We start from the raw sequence: 23,528 nt of genomic DNA, 5'->3' as shown, positions 1-23,528 counted from the left end.
TGGCTTTGAACTGCAGAGGTTCCTTCCCAGGTACAGCTATTTTGAGCCACCATGTGAAAGAAGAAATAAAGCACACAAAAAGAAATAAAGAGCACACGTAGATTCTTTCTTTTGAAGCTGAGTCACCTGACGTCATTGTAACTCAGTAAAACAAAACAAAAAATAATATATTCAGAAAAGGGCATCTGAATGTAATCTAGTACTGCTGCAGCCTTAAGACAGAATCATGTGCATATAAAACCATTTTGACATACCAAACCATCCAAATTATAAAGCAGATAAAGAGAGAGGTGCCCCAGATGCTCACTTCTAGCAAGCAAGTCCTAAGAATTACCATAGCCAGTCAATCAAGAGCTCTAAGCTGCCACTGTCAGATCTAGAGCAAGATAACATTTTTATTCAAAATATTGTGGCCAGTTAACCTTTAAATGTGAAAGAAACAACACCCAGGAAATATTTCAGATATGTTGTGGATGCAGAAGAACAGAGGGGAAAGTGCATTCCATTTCCTGTTCCTTCACATCTCCAACAATTCTGACAGAAGTTTTGTATCTTCTGTGCTTGGGGTATATATAAGGTGTCCTCAGGTACAGAAGTTGTACATCTCTCAGGTGGGAGAAGTTTGAAAGTTCTGTTGTGGACATAGTAGAGATGCCGGAAAACTGGAAGGACAAGTCCCTTGCGCTTTCTGCTCTCTCCAGATTTGTGTCACAGCCAAAGCCACTCTAAGGATTCCTAAACACACACATTCTTAGTGCCTGAGCATTCTGATTTCCTGTTCTGTATTACAGTGGTGACAACTCACCATTGCCACCAGCATTCCAAAGACTTCCCATTGGAAGAAATCAGGCATTCTAGAGCAACGGTGGGATAATTAGTGGATCTAAGAGAAACCGTTTTTAAAAAGCCATATCATTCATTACATATTTTTCCTTTAAAAATGACAAATAAGGTTTTAAGAGGTTGTTGGTCTTGTGACAAACAAAAGGCTGAGTTTCTTAACATGTAGTACTTATGTATTCAGTGTAGTACTTCCTGAAAAATGGCAGCTGAGACCATAGCTAGATTTATTAAATATCCATTAACCATTAGATCCTTAAGCTTGAGAAAGTACATATTGTTGCTGAAAAACTGTTTTGCTATTTTAGCATATCTTCTGGCTCTGTGAAGGATTCAGGAGAGATCCTCTCTATGCCATGAAAACATCACTCAGAGATAACATCATGCTATGAGTTGCTGCAGTCACCACCCACTAATCCTGTAGACCTCTTGCTTACTATGCTCTTTAATCCTATTTTCCACATTCACCTGAATTTCTCACTTCCTCCCGTCATTTTCAATGCTAGTACCTGACCTGGGTCAAAACACAGTGTGCTATTTTCCATCCTAGTTTCTTCCTTGTGGTGGCTTCTCTTCCCTCCTCTCCTATAAATGCCAGTTACCTAGTGAGTGTGTACATCAATAACATAACATGTAGCTTGGTCCTTGCTCCCATGTGCTGCCACAATCTACCTTACTATGTTCCCAAATTCATTGCTGGACTTCCATTAGTTTAACCTCTTCTCTCCCCATTCTCCTTGGTTCAAATGGTAATTTCTTGCCCTCATCACTTTGCTGGAACCACAGATTTAGGGCAAAATTACCGGTAGATATAATGGCAGCAGATCTACAGGTTTGAAGAACTTTCAGGAGTAATTTTCAGGAATAATTTTCTGACATTAAGAACTGTTTGACAGTGGAACATGTTGGGAAACTGCCAGGGAGACAAAGTCCATCATGGCCCCCAAGCCACCTCCGGACGTCCATCGATCTCCCGTAGACAACGCAGTATCATTCAATTAGCGACACGAGCTCCAGAAATAGCTTGCCACATTCCAGAGCTGGTGCACGCTCTATCAGCAGATAATGCACAGCGAAAGATGCACGCAGGAGAGCATTATTTACAATTTTATTCAGCATTGGTCAGAACAAAGAAAACATGACTGCCTGCTTCAATGTCTCAGGCACAGAGAGAGAAACGAAAGCAAAGACAAAACATAAACTTCCTGTGAACAGGAAATACGCAGACTCTGTGACTCACAAAGCCTGCTCCCTTTTAAGGTGGAACGGAAATATCCTAACAGAACAGACTCCCTTGGGAGGTTGTGGACTCTCCTTCCCTGGAGATTTTTAAGCAGAGGTTGGATGGCCATCTGCCATGGATGCTTTAGTTGAGATTCCTTCCTTTGCAGGGGGTTGGACTAGATGACCCTATAATTCTATGATTCTATGAGCCTGCCCCTGCCCTAATGGTGTAGACCAAGGATAGCAAAAGTGGCACCATCTAGATAGATGCTGTTGGACTCCAGCTCCCATAATCCCTGGGTATTGGTCATGCTGGTTGAGGCTAATTGGAACTATACTCAAACAACATCTGGAGGGCATCACGTTGTCTACCCCTGGTGTTGACAATGAGATGGGGAGAGTGCAATTTTAGCAGCAAAAGTTGGTAAGGGGATCCAGGCTCTTGCCATGTTTTTTTTTTTCCATTCAGTATATCCTCATTGTTGTCTTCCCAATTTGCCCCAGCTTGAAATTGCCCGGCTGTTTCAAAATTCAGCTTTATATTACCAGTTGGGGAAGAGGTTCCATCCAAGGTTTTAGAGGACCTTCAGTCCCTAGGACACAAAACCGCTACTTTCAGTATGGGGGGACTGAAGCTGCAAGTAAGCAACTTGCTGAAGGTCACCCAAACTCAATCACAATCAAGTGGAAATTCGACCTCACATTTCCAATATTCACTGCGTCGTATTATGCTGCCTTGCACTTTAGCCTCTTAATGGCTCTGTGAGTGGAGGAAAAGCACCACTAGACAATTGCTTCTAATGGCAGACAAGAGCAGGCACTGAAATGAAATAACTTCAGCAGTATTGAACAGGCATTCGCATAACTCCTTTGAACAGCACTGAACATGATACCTCAGAACAGAAGAGCCCTGCTAGAGCACCTGCCTTCCAGCAGCAGCAAGATGCACAGAGCAACAAATCTACCCAGCCCCGGTTAAGGTGTACTGATCCCTATGCAGGTCAAGTTACTTCAGCACTGACCCCACAGGTGCTTCTCCACCTCTATGGTAGTGTGAATGCAATAATAAATTGAATATCCAACAATTTTGCTATCCTTTCATGACATCCAAAACCTGAGGGCACCACTTCACTCTGCCTTAATGGTAGGGCTGCCATTTTTAATGTAGCATGCATACCCTGGTGGCTTCAGGTGCAAAGAGCTCACTGCAGCATTGATAGTTCATCAAAACAATCACATTGATTCAGTGTGAGTTTGATGAACTAATATGGGAAAGCTGTTTAAATCCAAAACCAAAAAAAAAATCCCAGCCTGCATGAAAGCATAGCTATGAGCTCTACAACCCAAAGAAATTGCCTTTAGTGGGTTGCAGGCACTGGTATTGATCAAAGCAAATGTATTCTCTCCAAGGCAATGCCCTTGTGCAACATTTATGATGGTTCAATAAGGGAGGTGGACACACAGAGTATTGACTGTTGGTTTCCCAGCTGGCTCCCCTTCTCAAATACTTTCCTGTTGCCGTTATTTCAGCATCCTTAAGTTGAAATGCTTTCACAAATAGAAATAAGAATCTTTGAGCTTGTGACAAGTTGTGTTTGGGGTGAAAGGACACAACTTTGTTAAAATCAAAGAGCTTCAGAGGAAAGAGCTAGGAAGATACTGCAGCCAACACTATTGGTGAAGTGTGCCAGGAAAGCACTCACCTGGGTGATACTACCTAGTCACATTCACACTGTACGTACATTTAAAGCAGTATACCTGAAGGAGCGTCTCCACCCCCATCGTTCTGCCCGGACGCTGAGGTCCAGCACCGAGGGCCTTCTGGCGGTTCCTTCATTGCGAGAAGCAAAGCTACAGGGAACCAGGCAGAGGGCCTTCTCGGTAGTGGCGCCCGCCCTGTGGAATGCCCTTCCAGCAGATGTCAAAGCAATAAATAACTACCTGACATTCAGAAGACATCTTAAGGCAGCCCTGTTCAGGGAAGTTTTTAATCTGTGATATTTTAGTGTATTTTTGGTTTTTATGGAAGCCGCCCAGAGTGGCTGGGGAGACCCAGCCAGATGGGCGGGGTACAAATAATAAATTATTATTATTATTATTATTATTATTATTATTATTATTATTATTATTATAAAGCGTGTGGCTGCCCTCAAAGAATCCTGAGAACTACAGTTTGCTGATTTTTTAAAATGGTGCTGGGAATTGTTGCTGTGTGGTGGGTAAAGTATGGTTCCCCAGATCTGGGGGGGGGGGGGCATGGTAGAGGAACAATCACACACGCATACCTTGCTGTCCAGTACTGAGAGGGATGGTCCCATCAGCATCTGAAGTATACCCATTTCCACGTCTGTACTTTTTTGGAGCCAGAAACTATCATAGAATTCAGAGAAGTGCAAAATCTGAAGGACAACAATGTTTCAGTTTGCATGTTGGTCTGGGAGGTGAGGATCAGGCCAATTCACGGAAACCCTCAAGCACCTCAGCCACCACTCGATGCCAACTGAATATTGTTTTCACCTATATTGTACTCAGCTATGTGATCACACCCTAAACTACTGTTCCCCTTCAGCAGAGTGGCCTGCCCAATGTCGGTTGTTGTTGGCATCCATCTTATCTCGAGAGACAATGGAATGCCCATGGTCACACAACAGATAATTGTGTTGCAGAACTTGTCAGAACTTGATTACCATCCAGCATCCAATATGAGAAGTATATGTGTGTTTCTCTCTCCCTTATGCCTGCTTTGTATTAGTGCTGTTTTCATTTTATTCATTTTGGTGTGCACTGAGATGTACAAAAGCAGTCTAAAAATCCTGACAAACCATCCATCCATGCACTACAGTACATGATGGGCTGAAGGGATTGGACACAAACAGTGAGGATTGAGACGGCTACATCTACCTCCCTGAAGCTTAGCACTGGCACAGGGATGTGTGCTAAGTCCCTACCTGTACTCATTGCACACATATGACTGCATATCATCTGATCCATCCACAGTAATTATTAAGTTTGCAGATGATACTACCATAATGGGCCTAATTGCAGCTCACAGGGGGAAGGTTCAAAAGTATCTACATGGTGCTTAGAGAATAACTTGCACCTAAATATTAATAAGACAAAGGAGATGGTGTTGGACTTCCAGAGGAAGAGAGGGGAACCTGCCCCATTGTATATAGGGGGGGGGGCTGTGTGGAGAGAGTCTCCTCCTTTAAATTCCTGGGAGTTTACCTTAGTGAGGACCTCACTTGGAAAATCAACATAACTCAGGTGGCCAGAAAGGCCCAACAGAGACTCCATTCCCTCAGGGTCTTGCAAAAGAATAATGTTAAACAACAACTGATGAACTCCTTCTACCGGTCCACAATAGAAAGTGTCCTTTCATATTGTATCACAGTGTGGTATGCTGGCCTGACAGCAATGGACAGAAAGTCTCTACAGAGGGTGGTGAATACAGCACATGATATCATGGGCTGTCCCTTAAGTCCGTTAGATGACATCGCAAGGGATCGTTGCCTTAGGAGAGCGAGAAAAATTCTCAGGGATGACTCACACCCCAGCCATCACCTCTTTAATCCTCTACCCTCGGGCAGGAGATATAGAAGTATAATCAGCCGTACAAACAGACTAAAAAATAGCTTCTATCCATGGGCTGTTAGGCTGCTGAACGGAAAATAACGCAACAAAATTGACTTGCAAGGTGGTGTGTTGTTCGATAAGAGATTGAGTGTTTGGGGGGGGGGGAGGCTCGCTTAATTTCATTGTACACAGGTTGTACAATGACAATAAAGGTATTATTATTATTATTGTTATTATTATTATTACACCCTACATTTGTTGAGCTGGGACCTGCTTTTTCACTACCTGAAGTGAAAAGAAATAAAGCAGGGAAATGATGCTTGTGTCCCAAGAATCACCCTCCCAACAGGTAAGCCTGCATTTTTCTCCTTGTGATACTCTTTTCAAACCTCCTTTGTTACTTCCCATTTAATGACATTTGAGATGTTGAAACCATGCAACTATCTGGAAGCAAACCAAAAGCATTGGGGCGGGTGGGGTGTGTGCAAGAGAAAGAAAGCAGCCACTTAATCTTAGCTGGAGATTCAGACTACAATGTGTCACTGATTAAATGACAGTTAAGAGCTTGAGCGGGACGCGGGTGGCGCTGTGGGTAATACCTCAGCGCCTAGGATTTGCCGATCGTCAGGTCGGCGGTTTGAATCCCCGCAGCGGGGTGCGCTCCCGTTGCTCGGTCCCAGCGCCTGCCAGCCTAGCAGTTTGAAAGCACCCCCGGGTGCAAGTAGATAAATAGGGGCCGCTTACTAGCGGGAAGGTAAACGGCGTTTCTGTGTGCTGCGCTGGCTCGCCAGATGCAGCTTGTCACGCTGGCCACGTGACCCGGAAGTGTCTTCGGACAGCGCTGGCCCCTGGCCTCTTAAGCGAGATGGGCGCGCAACCCCAGAGTCGGACACGACTGGCCCGTATGGGCAGGGGTACCTTTACCTTTACCTTTAAGAGCTTGAGCATACAAACAGAGGCATAAACAGTCTGTATGCGAAGCTGGTACCTTTCTCATGGGGGAAAATCATGCCTATTGCGTACATAGCCCTGATAACCCATTAGGCAGACAGGATTTCCTGGGACCTTTTGTTGGCGTCTATCTCAAGAGACAATGGAGTGCACCTCTTGGGGTGAAGTCAAACTGCTGCGTTAGCAGTACCAAAGTGACCTCCCCAGAGTACAAGCCTGGGCAGTGTGTATGGAGGTCTTGAGCTGCCCAGACAACAAGGCCCTCCTCTCAGCCTTGCTGATGTGGTCCAAAGGAAAGCAATATGCTTGGCACCAGCTTGGCTGCCGGAGGTGCCAGAAGGAGGCATACAAGGTGTCATGCAACCATCTTAGATTAAAGAAAGATGACTAAAGAAGCTGATGGGGTAACCAATAATTTCCACATTTTAATTTCCATACAATCACCAATTTAAATCATTTGCATACAATTCACATAAGCATGGCAGACTAGCAACAATAGCTTTTGAAGTTGCCCCTTTTCTGTGATGGCAAATGCACATTTTCTGGAGGTAAGAGCAGCAGGTCCTTAGGGATTCTGATGAAAACAGTTGGTTGAGATCTCATTCTACATTTTTAAAAACGTTTTGGCAATAATGGAGTGGACAGATGGAGCAATTAGTGTTGGAGTACTGGCATGATGCATGGAGCATGCAGAATAAGATGCTAGACCATTTCTCATGCCAAAAATCAATTTAATATGACAGTTTTTTTAAAAACCTACCACAAAAGCACCTGTGATGATGGGGCATGTTGTCTATGACTATTCATATCAGCTTCAGCCCCTAAACTATGGAATAGAAAGGAAAAGTGCAGAGAGAGGAAAACAAAGTGATGTGTGGATGCAGACAAACGTGAATAAGAAAAGAGAGGATTGGTAGACTAAAGTACAGAGGCGGAGCAGAGAGATAATGAATGGAATTCAGAAATGGAATTCAGTGGAGGAGAATGTGGGCAAAAACAGACGAGGCAGTTGAGAAACTGAGTACAGTATGTGGGGCAAGCAAACAAAATGCAGACCTGTGATTGTGCAGAGAAAGAAATAGTTTGTGGAGAAGGGCTATAGTTCAGGGACAAAGCATCTGCTTTGCATGCAGAAAGGTCTCAGGTTCAATCCCCAGCATCTCCAGATAGGGCTTTCAATGTCTCCCTGCCTGAAACCCTGGACTACAACTCCCATCAGCCCCAACCAACATGACCAATGATGAGGTGTGATGGCACTTGGAGCCCAGCAACATGTGGAAGGCATAGCCTCCTCACTTCTGGGATACAGAAAGAAATGACAGTGTACTATGGAACAGAGAGAAAGAAAGAAAAGGAGGAAAAATGATCAGAAATTAGAGTTTGGTATTAGTGAAACGTGAGAAAGCACTGCATAGAACAGAAATGGAGAATGAATTGAAAAGACGATAATGAGTTAACACTGTAATCAAAATACTTTTCTATGGTTCACATAACAATGTAGCTCACTTGAGTTAGCAGAACTACAGAAGTGGCCCTCAAAGTGATGTGCAGCCGGGATCTAAACAATATGCCTTTCCTGCTATGAATGAAATATTTATTTATATAGCCATGGGTTTTCCACCCCATGCAAGCTTATGTCTATAATTAATATAGGAGAGTTGATCACTGTAAGCCTTCAAAAATAATAGTGTAAGCTAAACAGGCTTGCTTATCGTTAACATGATGCATAGAAGACTGTCAGCCTATGGTTTAATGAGAAACAGCTGCTCCAATGAACAAAGGTGTCACTAACAGATGTCTTTATAAATCGTAAGCCACTGAAGCAGATCCTGTGGGCCTCAAATGCTCCTGGCAAATTAGTAAACTGTTTACTTACCTGCTTTTTAATTTTATCAAGCCAATTTCATGGAACTGGTTTTAATTGCTAATTGCATCTTTCTATTTAGGATTATGTAATACATTGAGGAGTCTCTTCAATTTGGCTTTGAGCATGCACTTTTAACTTTTGCTCATGTTGGCGCCTTGAGTGAAGCACTGTTGGTTTTTGCTGCAATTTGAATTGCCACAACTAACTTTAATAGGAAATATAGTGAAGTTATTGTGCCTTCTCAACATCTGCCTATTTTCACCCTAAGAGCTGCAGGGGAGGCCCTGCTCAGGGTCGGTGAGCATGGCCCATTTGGCAGTGACATTGAACAAGACCTTCTGTGTGGTGGCACCCCAACTGTGGAACTCTCTCCTGCTAGAGCTGCATTTGTGCCCCCCTCCCTGATTCTGCCAACAGCTAATCCAGGCCTATGGAGTAGAGTGAATGAAACTGATCGTTTGTAATCCCTTGTCTGATGTACTGTGAATTCTGTCTTTTAAATCATTTTACTGATATTACTTTGTATAATGTACTTATGGTTTTGATTTGGTTTATATTCTTTGCCACCTTAGACCCCTGGGAAGGAAGAGTGGGGCAGAAATAAATAAATAATATGTATGAGGAGATATCATTAAAATGTGTCTCCACAGTACACAATGAACACACAAATGAAATGTTAGGAAGCGGGGTATTGTCTGTTCAGAAAGAACCATGTGTTTAACGCAAAAGTTTGCAGATGTATAATTCAAAGAAAATATTGGGGCACAAAAAATCACTTTCTTAACAGAAGTTGTGGAAATCAAAATATACTATTGCATTTGCATTTTGGGCATGTAAGATGGTCTGTATGAACAACAGGTGTTTTTTTTAAAAAAAGGAATATTAGCTCATTTAATTAAAAGTTAACATTCGTGCAAATATAAGACAATACATACTTGTAAAACAGAGGGGGAAGGTTGTCACTGGATCAGGGCCTGCAATGTACATGAATGGTGACAATCATGATTTCATTTTCCTGGATACTTGTCCAGGTTGGCCCCTGAGCATTAATAGCTTTCACAGCAGCAATAGAACAACTTTCAAAGTGCTCCTTGGGTTCTTCGAGTTGGATTCTTCCAGTCCAGCTTAAAGACAAGAGACTCCTTTTGTTTCTGTGGGGTTTGTAGGCAGTTTTGCTGGTGTGTTCTGAAAAATGCAGTTTTCTGCTATGGAAACAAAACAGAAACCACTATTAAAAACAGACTCTCTCTCTTTTGAATAGATTTGTCTTTGTCATACTTGAATCTCACTCTTCCTCCGTGGAGCTCAGAATGGCATACATGGGGCAATCATATTTTATTTGCACAATAACTCTGTGACTAATAACCTTAGAAGCAAGAAATAATGTTACCCCAGCCAAGATCAAGGGCTAAGCAGGAATGTGTACCCCAGGCTAGAATCCTAGATCTGGGAATGCCCCATTAAAGTCAACTGGACTTGTTTCCAGAGAATTGCACTATCGGTTTCCTACCCAGGAACACGTTAACTACTACAGCTGTAGCTCTACACATGCTTCATAAGTATAAGCTTTAAAAAAAGAAAAAACAAGAACACTGAGTTAACAATCCAGTTCTGTGATGAAGCACAGAAGGTGATTACCGTAATACTAGCCTAAAAGAATGTATGAAGAAGATGACAAAGATATCTTGGCATGGAGCCAAATCAAATGTGATGTGGGACATCCACGATTAGGATCTTTCAGTTCCTGTTTTACTAACAGTGACTTTGAAGATCAGCTCTGGGAAAGTTTCATCCTTTCTTCCTATGTGTTTTCTCTAGTGCAAATTGCTTTCCCCTCCCAAGCTATTATTAGCCCCAAAAGGAGGCTAAAGCCAGGAAACTATTAGCAGCTCCATCAGAAAAGGGGCATGGGAAGGAAGGGTTAAACAACATTCCTCAGAGCACTACTCTGCCAACCTCCAAAACAGCACAATAACAAAAATGCAGGAGAGTCAATTAGTGGATTTCTGACCTCACATTTGACTTGTCACTAATTTAGCCAAATCAACAGCTGTCTGCCATAAGCACAAACAGATTCATCAACAGATAGTAGCTGAAGTAGGAAAATGCCCTCTTGCATTCTGCTGGGGACAGTGGATCAATAATGCCCAAGGTTAGAGTGCTAGGAAGGCTTGCACTTCAACAGCTAAAACAACCATGAAACTTCACTCCATTTGCCTGTATAAAATCCCCACTCATTTGTCAGAGCAATGCTGATACAAATGTCGTGCACAGCCTTGCCTCTTTCTCCATCCTATTTGCCCCAAGTCTGTCTCTTGGATGCCAAAGCTGCTCCATGAAAGGGGCTTGCAGGTCTTCTTTTTGGCGTAGCTGAGTAAGATTGTCTTCCATGAACACAGTCTTAACAGTGAGTCCATAAGTGACTGTGGAGGCCAATTCTAGATCCACAAGTCCTTCCACATTGGGGACATAGGTTTCCGGGCGGGAGTTAATCATGGTGAGGGTTTGCCAAACGTGCCTTCGTCTTAGCACATTTCTCCCTTTTGTCCTGAGTTCGAGCGACTTTAAAGTCCATGACATCTTTGGTAAAGGCTGTTCTCCAACTGGAGCTCTCACAGGCCAGTGTTTCCCAATTGTCGGTGTTTACATTTTTAAAGATTTGCCTTCAGAGAGCCTTTAAACCTCTTTTGTTGACCACCAGCATTACGCTTTCCATTTATAAGTTCAGAATAGAGTAGTTGCTTTGGAAGATGATAATCAGACATCCGAACAACTTGCCCAGTCCAACAAAGTTGATGTTGAAGAATCATTGCTTTGACAATGATCCTTGCAGGTACTGCTGCTACAGTGTCATGGCTTCAGCTCCTCCCCCAGCAGATGGAGTAGGGCAGCCTTGCAGTGGTGGAACAAAGATTTCATTTGCACAGGGACTAGTCAGTGCAAGAACAAGGTTTTCTGTTACACCAGCTTAGTGCTTGATGTAGTGCTATGTAACTACTGTATAACTACATTGAATCAGGTTTCAGTCCCATTGTTGAATCAGTGCTAGCTCTCACATAGTTAGCTACATTAGTTTCTGTCATGCTGCGCATCAAAGGACGTAGCAATACAGGTATGCATCAGAGATGTGCAGCAAAGGCACAGCAGAAAGATTTGATCAAGCCACATTTCAAATATCAACAGGCACAAAGTGCAAACAGAAGGAAATAGCCAGCTTCTTCATGAGCAGCAGAAGACTCTGTAAAGTGGCATCCAGGGGGCGGCGGGAGGACAGTTACACTTCTTTAATGTATGCTTGAGAAGACTTGCTTTTGAAACTCCAAGGGCTCTGATTTTAAAAACAATATTAAACTGCATGGTTTTTCTTTCTTTCTAGGCTATCAAGCTAAGTACCATAGAAAGCATATGTTATATATGCATTCCTCCTTGGCCATGGATTGTTCTGTTGCCATTCACAACTCTGCATTAAGCAAAAACCATAGAAATTTATGGTAGCTGCTTTCCAGCCCTCTTTTTTATCTGCACTGAATTAGCCATCAGATCCTTTTCCTCATCTTAAATACACACGTGGACATGGAAGAAAGAAGTATATCTACATAAACTCTAAGCTCTGCTTCAAGACCCAGAAAAACAGCTTGGAGAAAAAGCCCCTGCTATTAATAATTTTATTATCTTCACTTTGACCCTGCCTCCCATGTTCATCAATATACCAAGGATTTATATTGTTTCACTGGTAACATAAGAGGAAAATGACTGTTACTCATATTTAATCTAAGCACAAACACAAGGGCTTCTGATCACAAGGTGTTTAGCGCTGCAATGTTGAACATTATCTGTTAACTCTGTTCTACCCTGTTTCCCCTTTGTTTAAACCAATTCACAAACCAAGAACTTACACACTGAACACTAATAAAGAACCATATGTTGCAGATATTACACATGACAAGAAGATTTGGTCTATTTATTTGTATCATTTATTATGATCCTTGTTTATAAAACCCAATAAAAAGTTATTTTTAAAAATGCACCCTGAAACTCACAAACAAGATTGTAAAGCCAACCAAAGGAATGCAGTATATTTCTTTTGTTGACTAAAGCATGTTTCTTTTATCAGCATTTTTAGTTCAAATCCTCATTGATCAGTCAGCAACATTGTGCTGCCTCCCTTTCAATAATCCACAGACAAGTGCACTACAAAAATAATTTTCTTCTGTCCAGATGAATCAGTGTTTATTCTCAATGGCTAAATCCTTCTGTCTCAGCTGAATTATGTGCTCTATGACACAGACAGCTTGGCCTTTCATCTGAAATGTTACTACTGCAATACAACATACTATCTCCCCATCTCTCTGAGGAAGAAACTATCCACACTCATTATTCAGGAAGTAGAACAATGCTAAGCTACTTAGCCCAAACTTAATTTCCTGTCTTACCCAGGGGTCCATGTCCCAGAATATTTGCTTTCATGAAAATGTTTCATTGACTGTTTCCACAATGAGTTTTAATGCTTCCAATTGTCAGTTATGAAATTCATTAGCATCACATAAGGGTGGGAAAGGCAACCGGTGGCTTTCAGCCTAATTTCATGGGGTAAGGGGCAGGACCAGCCCACCCATGAGGCAAGTTGAGGCAATTGCCTCGGGTGACAGGATCCAGAGGCAGAAGATTCTAAAAGGGATCTTTATTCCCCCTTTGTTCCTGATGTAGATCTTCCCTCACCCCTTCTTCCCTGGCAGGGAGCAGAGTACCATTTTGTGGTTTGCCTCATGCATCAAAATGTCTTGAACTAGCCCCAGGTAGCTCAGAATAAGAAAAGGAGGATTTGGGTAGAACCTCTGCCAAGCGATCGGTTCAGACCTCTAAGAAGAGTGATTTGTCCTACTCCCAGCAGTCTGCTAGAGAGAGAAGGGGGTGACAGAAAGAGACTTCTTCCTCTCCTCTGTGCACCTTCAAAAGATGCTTGGAGGGGCATGTCTGGAGGGTGCACAGGGGTCTGGAGAGGAGGAATGGGAATGGAATACACAGGATGAAACGGTTAAATCAGCTATGATTAAGTGGGCACAAGATGTTGGGCATAACATTATGTTTGCTGACTGGGAAAGGTTGTGGACCACCGGTATGAAATTTACGGCGTGTAACGCCTTGAGAGAGAATATTATGAAAATGATCTATAGGTGGTACATGACCCCAGTCAAGCTCGCAAAAATTTACCACTTATCAGACAATAAATGTTGGAAATGTAAAGAAAATGAGGGTACATTTTTTCACCTCTGGTGGACATGCCCAAGGATTAAGGCTTTCTGGGAAATGATATATAATGAAATGAAAAAGGTATTTAAATATACCTTCTTGAAGAAACCAGAGGCCTTTCTCCTGGGTATGGTTAGCCATGTGGTGCTAAAGAAGGATAGAACGTTTTTTATGTATGCTACAACAGCAGCAAGGATACTCATCGCAAAGTATTGGAAGACACCAGATCTATCCACTCTGGAAGAATGGCAGATGAAGATGATAGACTACATGGGACTGGCAGAGATGACTGGCAGAATCCGAGACCAGGAGAAGGAGACAGTGGAAGAAGATTGGAAGAAATTTAAAGACTATCTTGATAAATATTATAAAATTAATGAAGGTTAGAATTGACATGGGTTTAAAAATTATGTGGTTTTCAGGGGAGTTGATTATGGAAAAAGAATAAAATTATTTAAAAATATGGGAAGTAAGGGAAGGGATTTGCTGATTAGATTACGAAATTGGAATACAGAAGGGGGAGGTGTGAGGAGATCGGGGAATTTAGGTTTAAGAAAATAAGGATGGAAATTATACTTGTTTCTTTTTGTTTTTTGTTTGTGTATGTTTTTATTGTTAAACTTTAATAAATATCATTTTTTTAAAAATGGAGAGGAGGAATGGGGAAAGTTCCTTTGTGCAAATGAAAGTCTACTGCACTAGTGGAACATCAGTACTGGGTATAACCCAGTGTTACCTAATCCCTGCATTTCACAAAAGCTAATATTTGACCTGAATGGGCCTTCTCAATGAAAGTCACTAAGACGGCAAGGACTCTTACTGACTAAATAATACAGCAACAAAGTAAGCATTCAAATGAATAATCTTGCAAGTTCCATGACTGCACAAGAGGGTAGCGGGAACACACCCTCCGCCATTGTACAGGTGAAGGGGTTTGCTTGAACACACCTATACTGCCTTTCAAATAGCAAACAATTCTCATCGATCCTGAATTCAAAAGCAAACATTCCCTCATCTACAAAGAAGAGACTGGGGGCTGTAACGGGAAGAACACTGTACCTGTTTGCTTGCAGAACTGATCCGTACATGTCCTGTTCCACACACCTTTCTTTAACATAAAGAACTTCCTCTAGTTTCTCGACCTGAAAAGCAAAAAGGACATCTTTCTCAGTCAACCTGAAATGAAGGAGGCATCTTTCAGTCACAGGATCTAATGAGGATGCTCTGCTGGTATGGTCTGAAGATACATGAAGCCATCACCTTGCTGAAGTTAAGTGAGTCTGATCAATATCTGGATAGGTGACTGCCTTGGGTCCAATGACAGGAAAAAAGGGGGCTCTAACTCTAAGAAAATAAATAAAGGATGCTTCAGCGACATAGTTAGCAAGAGCAGGCAGTGCAGTGGGGAGGTGTCTTACCAGGGCAAGGCAGCAGCTAGAACAAGGCTGTGTGTGCACACTGGTGGGAGCATCCATTGGTGTGATTGCACAGCCCCAACCTTGCACACTGCCCTGCCCTGCATCATCCCAGTAAGTGACGGCGATTACTGTGTTAGGTGGGTAGCTCTGCAGCACTGCCCCAACTACTCCTGGTAGTTATTCTTGATGGGATGAATTAGCACAATTTCTTTCCAGATCTGATCTCTGAGCTTCTGACAAAGCAAGGTTTAGAAAGGCAATGGCTGCATAAGCTGAAATTGGGTTTGCCACTTGGTTCTGAACTTGCTCTATTGTCACAATTAAAATGCATCTTGTACTATTCTAGTAAGTTGGCAACCCTAATAAGCAGAGGCACCAAAGTCAATTTGTGTATTTGGCCTTTTAACACTTACTGCACAGAGTGTCAGCTGTTCCTCAAAGCCTCAGATTTATCACTTAAAAAGGCCAAGTAGAAAGTTTCAACAGCTTTACTGTTTCTAATTAAGCAGATTAGGGACATTCAAAGAATGACTGACTAGTTCCAAAGGAAATGAACAGATATCCAGTTATGATAAAGCAACTTGATCATCAGCTAACCTTATAATTAAGAGAGAGATAAGAACAGGTATCAACAAATTTAAGTTAACGCACTCAAGAGTATAATAATCATTTTTAACAAGCTGGAAAACTTCAAATTCACATATATATATTTCAAATCAACCTAATTAAGGTTGTCATAGTTACCAAATGTGCCACTTAGTGATCTTTCCCCAGGTCATTCTTTTAAGGGAAAAAACAGGAAATAAACGAGTTTATCTGATTCTGAAGTTCCTTTAATAATTAGACCAATATATGTGCTGCTGTATCTGTACCCACAAGCAATTGTTGCTCAAAGACAGACATTAAAGCTTATTCCTTTTCTAGTCCATTGACTGCTAAGTCATCTTTTCTGCTGTGACCTGGTGTTTTTTGATGGTAGATAAAGTTCCACAAAATCAACTGCTTTACCATAGTTATGACGACATATGAGGCAGAAAGGGGGTGCTTCCAGATGGGAGGTTTTGTCATGACCTCACTGAAGGAAACCTCTTTGGAGGATCTGGAGAAGCAGCCTACATCACAGGGCCATGAAGCAGAGCAGAGGAAGGGACCCTGGGGGTTATCTAGTCCAACTCCCTACATTGCAGGAATCTCAACACATGCCCCCCTCCCATACAATTTGAAACCATCCTGGATCATGCTTAGCTTTGCAAATGTGCTAGCAGTCTTATTGCTGCACCCCTAGTTAACAGTATATATGCTGCTAGAGCTTTAGTGAAACACCACAACTGCCCCCCCCCCCAATTTCAAAAGATTGAAATAATAACTAGGAAAATAGCTGGAGACTGATGATGGGTTTAGTTCCAATTTCAAAGGATAATCAATACAGTTCCCTTGAATTCACAGAACAAAAAGTTTTCATCTGGAATTGAATTAAATTGAGTAGGTCTGTTGCCTAAGGATGAGACAACTAGGACTAAGAATCTCTTAATTAGCAGGCTGGAATGTCCCATTAGGAACCTTTTAACAAAAAAAAGGGGGGGGGAGTAAAGAAAGTAGCTTGCTGTTTCTGTCAGGCTCAACTTTGCCTTTCAAAAAAAAAAAAGAGAGAGTATTAGGTGTTTTTGCTAATTAAAATAAAATAAGAGAGTTGACAGAATTCTCTATAATATGATTGCACCTCAAAGATCTTTCCACACCTCTCTGTCGGGATCAGGAAATCTTTCATATTAGAAAGAATTTCTCTGCGGCTCCTGCAGCATGGATTATAATACTCTGCAAGAAGGTGAACAGGATGTCTCTTTTTAAAGAAATGTTGGCTCCTGTCATTTATGAACATTTTCAATATGAGCTTTGATATGAGTTTGTTTGGTTTTATTTTCTGTATGTAAGCAGTAATGAGGGAATAGAAATAGGTGATGATTAGCCTGAACCAGAACTTGCTAACATCAATGGGAGCCTTTAGTCTGCAGCTGAAGCCAGACCAGGCAGTTGTGGTTATGGGCAAGGGAGCTGCATGCTTTGTATAGTGTGGGGATGCCCATGATTAAGGTGGCTACCATGCATTTGGTAATCAGATTCGGCATCTGAATGTAGTCCTGGACCCAGCACCAGTTTTGGAGTTGCAGAGCACTAACAGTGTGGGATTATGACCACACTTCGAAATCAAGGATCTGTCAACTATCATCCATGTTCCCCTAACTGCCAGGATAAACTACACTACCAGAGAACACTGACACCAGAAAATACATCAGATAAGTCTTCTGATATTGTATTTAAAGGCAGGAAGACACTGTGGCGATCAGTTTATAGGTCAGGCCATAGCTCTCAAATGGTGATAAGGTCTTTCCTAACATGATGGAGGCAAGATCTAAGAGAACTGCTAAGTCCTCCCAGTCCAGGTGTGCGTCTTTTCCAACAAGCTATGCAACAGCCCATTCCCTTCCTTTCCTAATGAGCACAAAATGAAGCCCTGTGATTGGCTTGCTCCTTTTCACTGTTGTGCTGAGTGACTGTTCTATTGCACAATGGGCTACTTGTTCTCCTGCTACATACTGTCTGAATGTTTTTTTTGCCTCTAGAACTTCAAGAAGGAATAAATGTTGCCTGAGCCATCTGAATTTGGAAGACTCAGAGAGCTTAGTGTTGATTTAGAGAGAGGCTAGAATTTGAGACTGCTTGATATCAGAACAATTTAAAAACCCAGGTGGTGAGGAATCCTGGAACTAAGGAAACATCTGAATGTTCTCTGCTGAATGAAGAACTCTTACCTGCTGACTGTAAGCTTAAACTGAGGCCTCTATCCAGTTTGCTTTGTGGCTTCGTGCTGATAAACAAGTAACAAAGAACGCACACAGTGATGATAAAAGCCAGCAGGACCACTGCTGCAATTGACAAGCCAATAAGTGCTCCAACACTGAGAAAAGAAAGCAACAGAATTTAATGTGCTGGACATTCTAGGAGCATTGTCAAGCACACCACAACAAGAAATCATCAGCATCACATGTACTTAAAGAAGGAAGACAGATGTTTTGACAGAATAGAGATAAACTGATTTGTCTTTAATATTCTCATGGGAACTGAATTTGTCATGAAATTCTACTCCTATTGATCCAGAGCAGAACTCCAACGTATAGTTAGCAGAGTGAAAACTTAAACACGTTGCAGGATTCCCAAAAAATAGATCAGAGGCAATTGTATTTCATCCAGCAGAGCTTTACTGCTACTGAAGGCAACTGAGCATAATGGTCACAAATCCAATACAATCAGGATTGGCACTGTCCATAAGAAATCTAGTTGCAGCAGACTTAACTTAAACTTACAATAACTTATAATAAGACTAAAACTTAACACTATATACAGAACACCACACCAGAAGGAAAAGAGAAAGAAAGAGAAACTGAAACCCAGGCTCCTTCTGGCCTTACTTTTATAGTCAGCATGATCTCGACAGAAAAGAGATCCAGTTTAAACCAGCTGTACTCAGCTTCTCTGAAGGAATAACCAAAACATCATGAACCTTCTGCTTGTTTCTTTCACACAGAGAAGCTTCCAGAACCCCCTTTAATTAAGTAGAATAGGAAAGATTTTTACATATCAGAACAATACTTTCTGTACTGAGAAAATGCAAACTGATACTCCCCCCATTTATTAGGTACAGGAAGTATTGATATGCAAAACGCCTATAGAAAAACATTGCACGTACACCTTCCTTCTACATGAATAAATCCTAGCCTTTTGTTGCTAGACCTGCAATTTACAGCAAACACATTCCTTCACTATTCCCGGGGAGATAAACATAGACTCAGAGAGAGAGAAGGGGACTGAAGCTATCTAGTCCAACTTTCTGCTGCAGGAAGGACAATATGCCAGTCAGCCACACACACCCATTGTGATATTCAGTTCTAAATGGACTAAAACAGAAGTGGTGTGCTGAAGCAAATGTTTTGCCACAGGCCCCCATTGTAGATTCCATGTTGCTGGTCTGGTCTTCGCATGCAACAGAAACAGGTGTAGAGTCCCAAGGTATGGACTGTACCACTTCAGACCACATGTGGAGGATCATTATTTTGAATGATCCTTTGTATAAAATTATTACTTTTTAATATGAAAAAAGTGAAATTCCGCAGGTTTCTTTTTAACTCCTACACAGGAATTTAATTCCTACACAGCCTTTGCTGTAGAAATTTTGTATTCTGTGAGGTGGACTTCTCTCACATGAAATGTAGTAGCACCATCTGCCTGCATAGATTAGTACCTAAATTCAGTCACTGATGATTGATATTCTTGTTTTGAGATGGCATCTGTTACATCTGAGGAAGAAACTGGCAGAGGAGAGAGTGTAATGAGGAACTTTAAGTGTTATGTTGCTATTCCAACCATAGTTGACATCCCATCCCTAATGATGCCATCAACATTGAAAGTGCTGCTGTTTTTGACTAGTCATGACAATAAAATAGCTGTTCTTATCGGTAGCTATTTGGTCTGCCTACTTTTCTGAAATAACTCTGCATGGTGTCATAAGTCTAAGCCTTAAAACTCACAATTGCCTACTAGGACAGTTTTAAGCTCCAGAAAGCTTCAACTTTGATGATACATTTGCAAGGCTATGCCTCCTAGGAGCCACTTATTTGGCCACAGTACTTAGTGATGTCTGCATGTACAGTAGGTGTCACTGAACACATGATGGGGAGGCAGGATCCCACCCACAAGATGTCATTTGCAAATACTCTTTTACTCAATATCCAGCTGATCACAGTTGATACGCCTTAAAAATATAAACTTATTCAATACTTTGGTTTCTCTTCAGATTGGAGAAATCTTTTTATCTTTTACTCATACAAACTTAGCAGTAACATAGAACTTTTTTTAAAGTGTTCAAAGTGTTTTCTGTGTATTAGTACAGGCTTGTTGTAAACCACTCACAGGGTTGGTTGCCTGTGACAATTATTAATCACCTCCAGGCAACCAGGCAGGGAAACCTCTACAATAGTTTGTTCCTGTTTTGAGCACAAGTAAATACAATAATATATTGGAGGACTAGACAAGGGATTCTGCCTCCCCCTGCCCCCTCAGCTTGTTAACTCAGGTGGACTTTTCCAAGGCTGCACAAAGCCTTGCCACAGCTACACTATCCATATTGCAAATGCAACATGGAGGCTACAAGCTTATACTGTACCCACTTATCTGGGAGTAAGCCTCACTGAATTTAACGGGATTTACTTCGAAGTGGAAATGCATAGGATTGCACTGTGAATATAACATGACTTGCCTAAAACCACCTGGATTAAGTTTGAACCAAATCAGAGTCTTGTTAAGAAAACTCTTTCGCCAATTATTAATGATGAGTTATTTCTACAAAGAGACGAATCAATCATTTGGATTAATTAGACTAGACTAGTAGCTACCATTCTCCTGTTCTGTACCACTAATATTAATTAGAGTTAATGAAAAGGCATGCATTGGAGTCCCAGAGAACCCATCATTTTGTCACCCTGGTTGTCGCCAGTAATAGATATACAATGATTCAAAGGACAAGAGGGGAAATTATTATATGTTAAGTCGTCTCTTGAGCATACCTCTTTGTCTCGCTGCAAAGTGACGATCCTCTCACACTGCTGCTGCTACAAGGTTGCTAAAACAGGGGTAAAAAATCCCCTCCTAAAATAATACAAGCTCTAAGCAACGGTTTAGATTCCAGAAAGTCCCCATATTTGGTTACATTACCAGTGTTCACATTCACACCCCTGCCACACACATTCCCTCTCTGCTAGTGGCTCAACTTAACTTAGTGCCTAAGCTTAGCCTGGTGCTAAGGCAGCACTGAAACGGGCACAGAATCATTATACAACCTCTGAGCGTGTGCAGAGCGCATTCCACTAATTCCACACACACACTCACACCGAAGGGTCTTGGCACTGTGGTGGACTGGGCGGGCAGCCCCCCAGCCTGCCTCCTGGTCTCACCTGAGCCACCACATGTAGTTGTGCTCGTAGGGGAAGAAGCTGTTCGGGTCATCGCAACAATACTTGAGGTCCTGGAAGCCGCAGCAGTAGATGGAGCCGGGCTCGCCGTGCTCCCCCGGGCAGCTGAAGGCGCTGACCAGCACCTCGTCGGCGTTCATGTAACTCGTGCAGTCGGCGCTCATGGCGCAGCCGAGCGAGCGGAGTCTGCGGCAAGGCAGCTCAGCTTCTTCTTTCAGAAGCGGCGGGGAATTGGAATCGAAGGCGCCGCAGAGCAAGGAACCGCGCGCCGGAGGCAGAGCGGGTAAAAGACGCCCGCGCTAAGGGAGGAAGAAAGGCGCAACCCGAGGGCGCAGGAGGAGCCGGCTCGCCTTTCCTGCCACTTCTGAGGCGCCACAGGCGCGCCCCCTTCCACCTCCGCCGACGGACTCTCTGCAGTCGCTAAGGCGGAGGGTTTCTTTCTCCCTCTCCCGCCACTCCCGCGCTCGCCCTGTGCGACGCCCCGCCTCCCTCGCCCGGCTGAGCAGGACTTCTGGCCACTGCTAACGCAGCAGCGATCCTGTGAAGGGAAGCGAAAGGCGAACTGAGGGATGGATCACGCAGCCTCGGCGCAGTGGGGGGATTTCAAGAGAAACAATTTCAGGCCTTATTCCAGACCCTTTTTCTTGTCAGGAGGGTCCCATTCATGGGTACCTATATATCCACATCAGCGCCCAACTGTCTTTGACGAACCAGGTCCGGCAGGCTGCAGCAGCCTGGAAGATTGCCGTCGTCTGAAAAACTGGCCCAACCAACGCAGTTAAAACGGTGAGGTGACAGACCACGGTCTTTGGACACCTGCTTTCCAGTTTTGACATTTGATCAGCAAAAGACGCCCCGGAATCAACCACCCTGGGATCACACGGATAGTTTTGGATTGATCCAAGAATGGAAGAGGCAGGGTAAGAAGGAGCTCAGGGTAGCTAAGAACCAGCTCCGAACTGTGGAGGTGGCACCTGTGCTAGGTGACAAAAGTGTCACTTCAGTCTAGACTCAGGATAAGTTTAGGGTTGGCCCTACCATTAGGCAAAGTGAGGCAACCGCCTCTGGTGGCAGATTCGGGGTGACAGATTCCCCTCTACCAGAGGAGAGAGCTAGGTATGCACCCCCTGACCTAGCCTCCTTCTCTTGGGTGCCATGGAGGGTGCCATCCTGGTGCCAGTACTGCAAGTAACATTTCACTACTGATTTTGTTGACTTCCATATATGGCAGTCAATCATATCAGGCACCACCTTGCCTCTCTTTCAAAGCGGCTGAAGTTGCACACCAGAGAGAGCCCCCCCCCACCGCCTCCAACCCCAGTTCCCACCCGTCAGCCCTCCCTTCCTGGTTTCTACCTCCACCTGCACTGGGGCCTTCCAACCCAAGCCTGATCCTAACACTGCTGCAGGGCTTGTGACAAACAGCATAAATAAAGAAGTGAGGGTGGCACTGTGGTCTAAACCACTGAGCCTAGGGCTTGCCGATCGGAAGGTTGGCGGTTCGAATCCCCGCGACAGGGTGAGCTCCCGTTGCTCGGTCCCTGCTCCTGCCAACCTAGCAGTTCAAAAGCACATCAAAGTGCAAGTAGATAAATAGGTACTGCTCTGGCGGGAAGGTAAACGGCGTTTCTGTGCACTGCTCTGGTTTCGCCATAAGCGACTTAGTCATTCTGGCCACATGACCCGGAAAAACTGTCTGCGGACAAACGTCAGCTCCCTTGGCTAGTAAAGCGAGATGAGCGTTGCAACCCCAGAGTCATTCACGACTGGACTTAACTGTCAGGGGTCCTTTACCTTTACCTATACCCTGCCCTTAAAACAAACATTGGCTCATTCTAAAATCTTGCACCCCAAAACCAGGATGAACTTCAGCCTTGTAATTACAAAATGCACTTTAAGTATCCTTAGTGTTACAAAATGCACACTGTAAGTCTAAATAGTGTTCTAGGACGTTGTCACATTGGGGCTTTAGTTCTTAGTATAAGGGCTAAGATAGCGGTTAACCAAATGGTGAAGTACAATGGTACCTCAGCTTACAAATGTAATCCGTTCTGGAAGTCCGTTCTTAAACTGAAACCGTTCTTAAACCAAGGTGCGCTTTCCTTATGAGGCCTCCCGCTACCAGTGCCCTTCCACTCTTCAGATTCTATTCTTAGACCAAGGTAAAGTTCTCAGACTGGGGCACTACTTCCGGTTTTGTGGAGTTCATAAACCGAATAGTTTGTAAACAGGGCTGTTCTTAAACCGAGGTACCACTGTAAAGCTCTACAGCGCTAAAGTCAGGTGGGCCAAAAACATTGAGGGTAAGGAAGGAATTTGCTCTAAATCACACACCCACACCCATTTATCCAGGGGACTGTTTGTTTACTCAGCTAAATA

The 23,528-nt window shown here is 43.0% G+C and overlaps 1 protein-coding gene across 3 annotated transcripts; it reads right to left on the bottom strand.

The window, feature by feature from the left end:
- Positions 1 to 6,996: 6,996 nt before the first annotated feature.
- Positions 6,997 to 21,655, bottom strand: SHISAL2A (shisa like 2A). 3 transcript variants are annotated; one of them, XM_079982299.1, is made up of 4 exons: positions 21,132 to 21,655; positions 17,937 to 18,082; positions 14,768 to 14,850; positions 6,997 to 9,660 (listed from the first exon to the last, which is right to left on the bottom strand). In XM_079982299.1, exons 1-3 carry the CDS (start codon positions 21,311 to 21,313, stop codon positions 14,819 to 14,821), a joined length of 360 nt encoding a protein of 119 aa, XP_079838425.1. In that variant the 5' UTR covers positions 21,314 to 21,655; the 3' UTR covers positions 6,997 to 9,660; positions 14,768 to 14,818. The 3 variants fall into 3 exon arrangements, with proteins under 3 accessions (XP_079838425.1, XP_079838424.1, XP_079838426.1); XM_079982298.1 differs by having other exon boundaries at positions 6,997 to 9,663; positions 21,132 to 21,654; XM_079982300.1 differs by lacking the exon at positions 6,997 to 9,660 and adding an exon at positions 12,321 to 12,807.
- Between the last annotated feature and the right edge of the window lie 1,873 nt (positions 21,656 to 23,528).

This window comes from Podarcis cretensis (assembly GCF_951804945.1).
Source record: "Podarcis cretensis genome assembly, chromosome: 6".
Classification (NCBI taxonomy): Eukaryota; Metazoa; Chordata; class Lepidosauria; order Squamata; family Lacertidae; genus Podarcis; species Podarcis cretensis.
This window is presented reverse-complemented; position numbering and strand designations above follow the sequence as displayed.

What these genes read in the sequence shown, in the direction of transcription:
- SHISAL2A (XM_079982299.1), bottom strand. Translation starts at nt 21,313, where the DNA reads ATGAGCGCCGACTGCACGAGTTACATGAACGCCGACGAGGTGCTGGTC. An exon ending in AACTACATGTGGTGGCTCAG is followed by an intron (nt 18,083 to 21,131) that starts GTGAGACCAGGA and finishes TTCTTTTCTCAG; the next exon opens with TGTTGGAGCACTTATTGGCT. An exon ending in TTTAAGCTTACAGTCAGCAG is followed by an intron (nt 14,851 to 17,936) that starts GTAAGAGTTCTT and finishes TTTGCTTTTCAG; the next exon opens with GTCGAGAAACTAGAGGAAGT.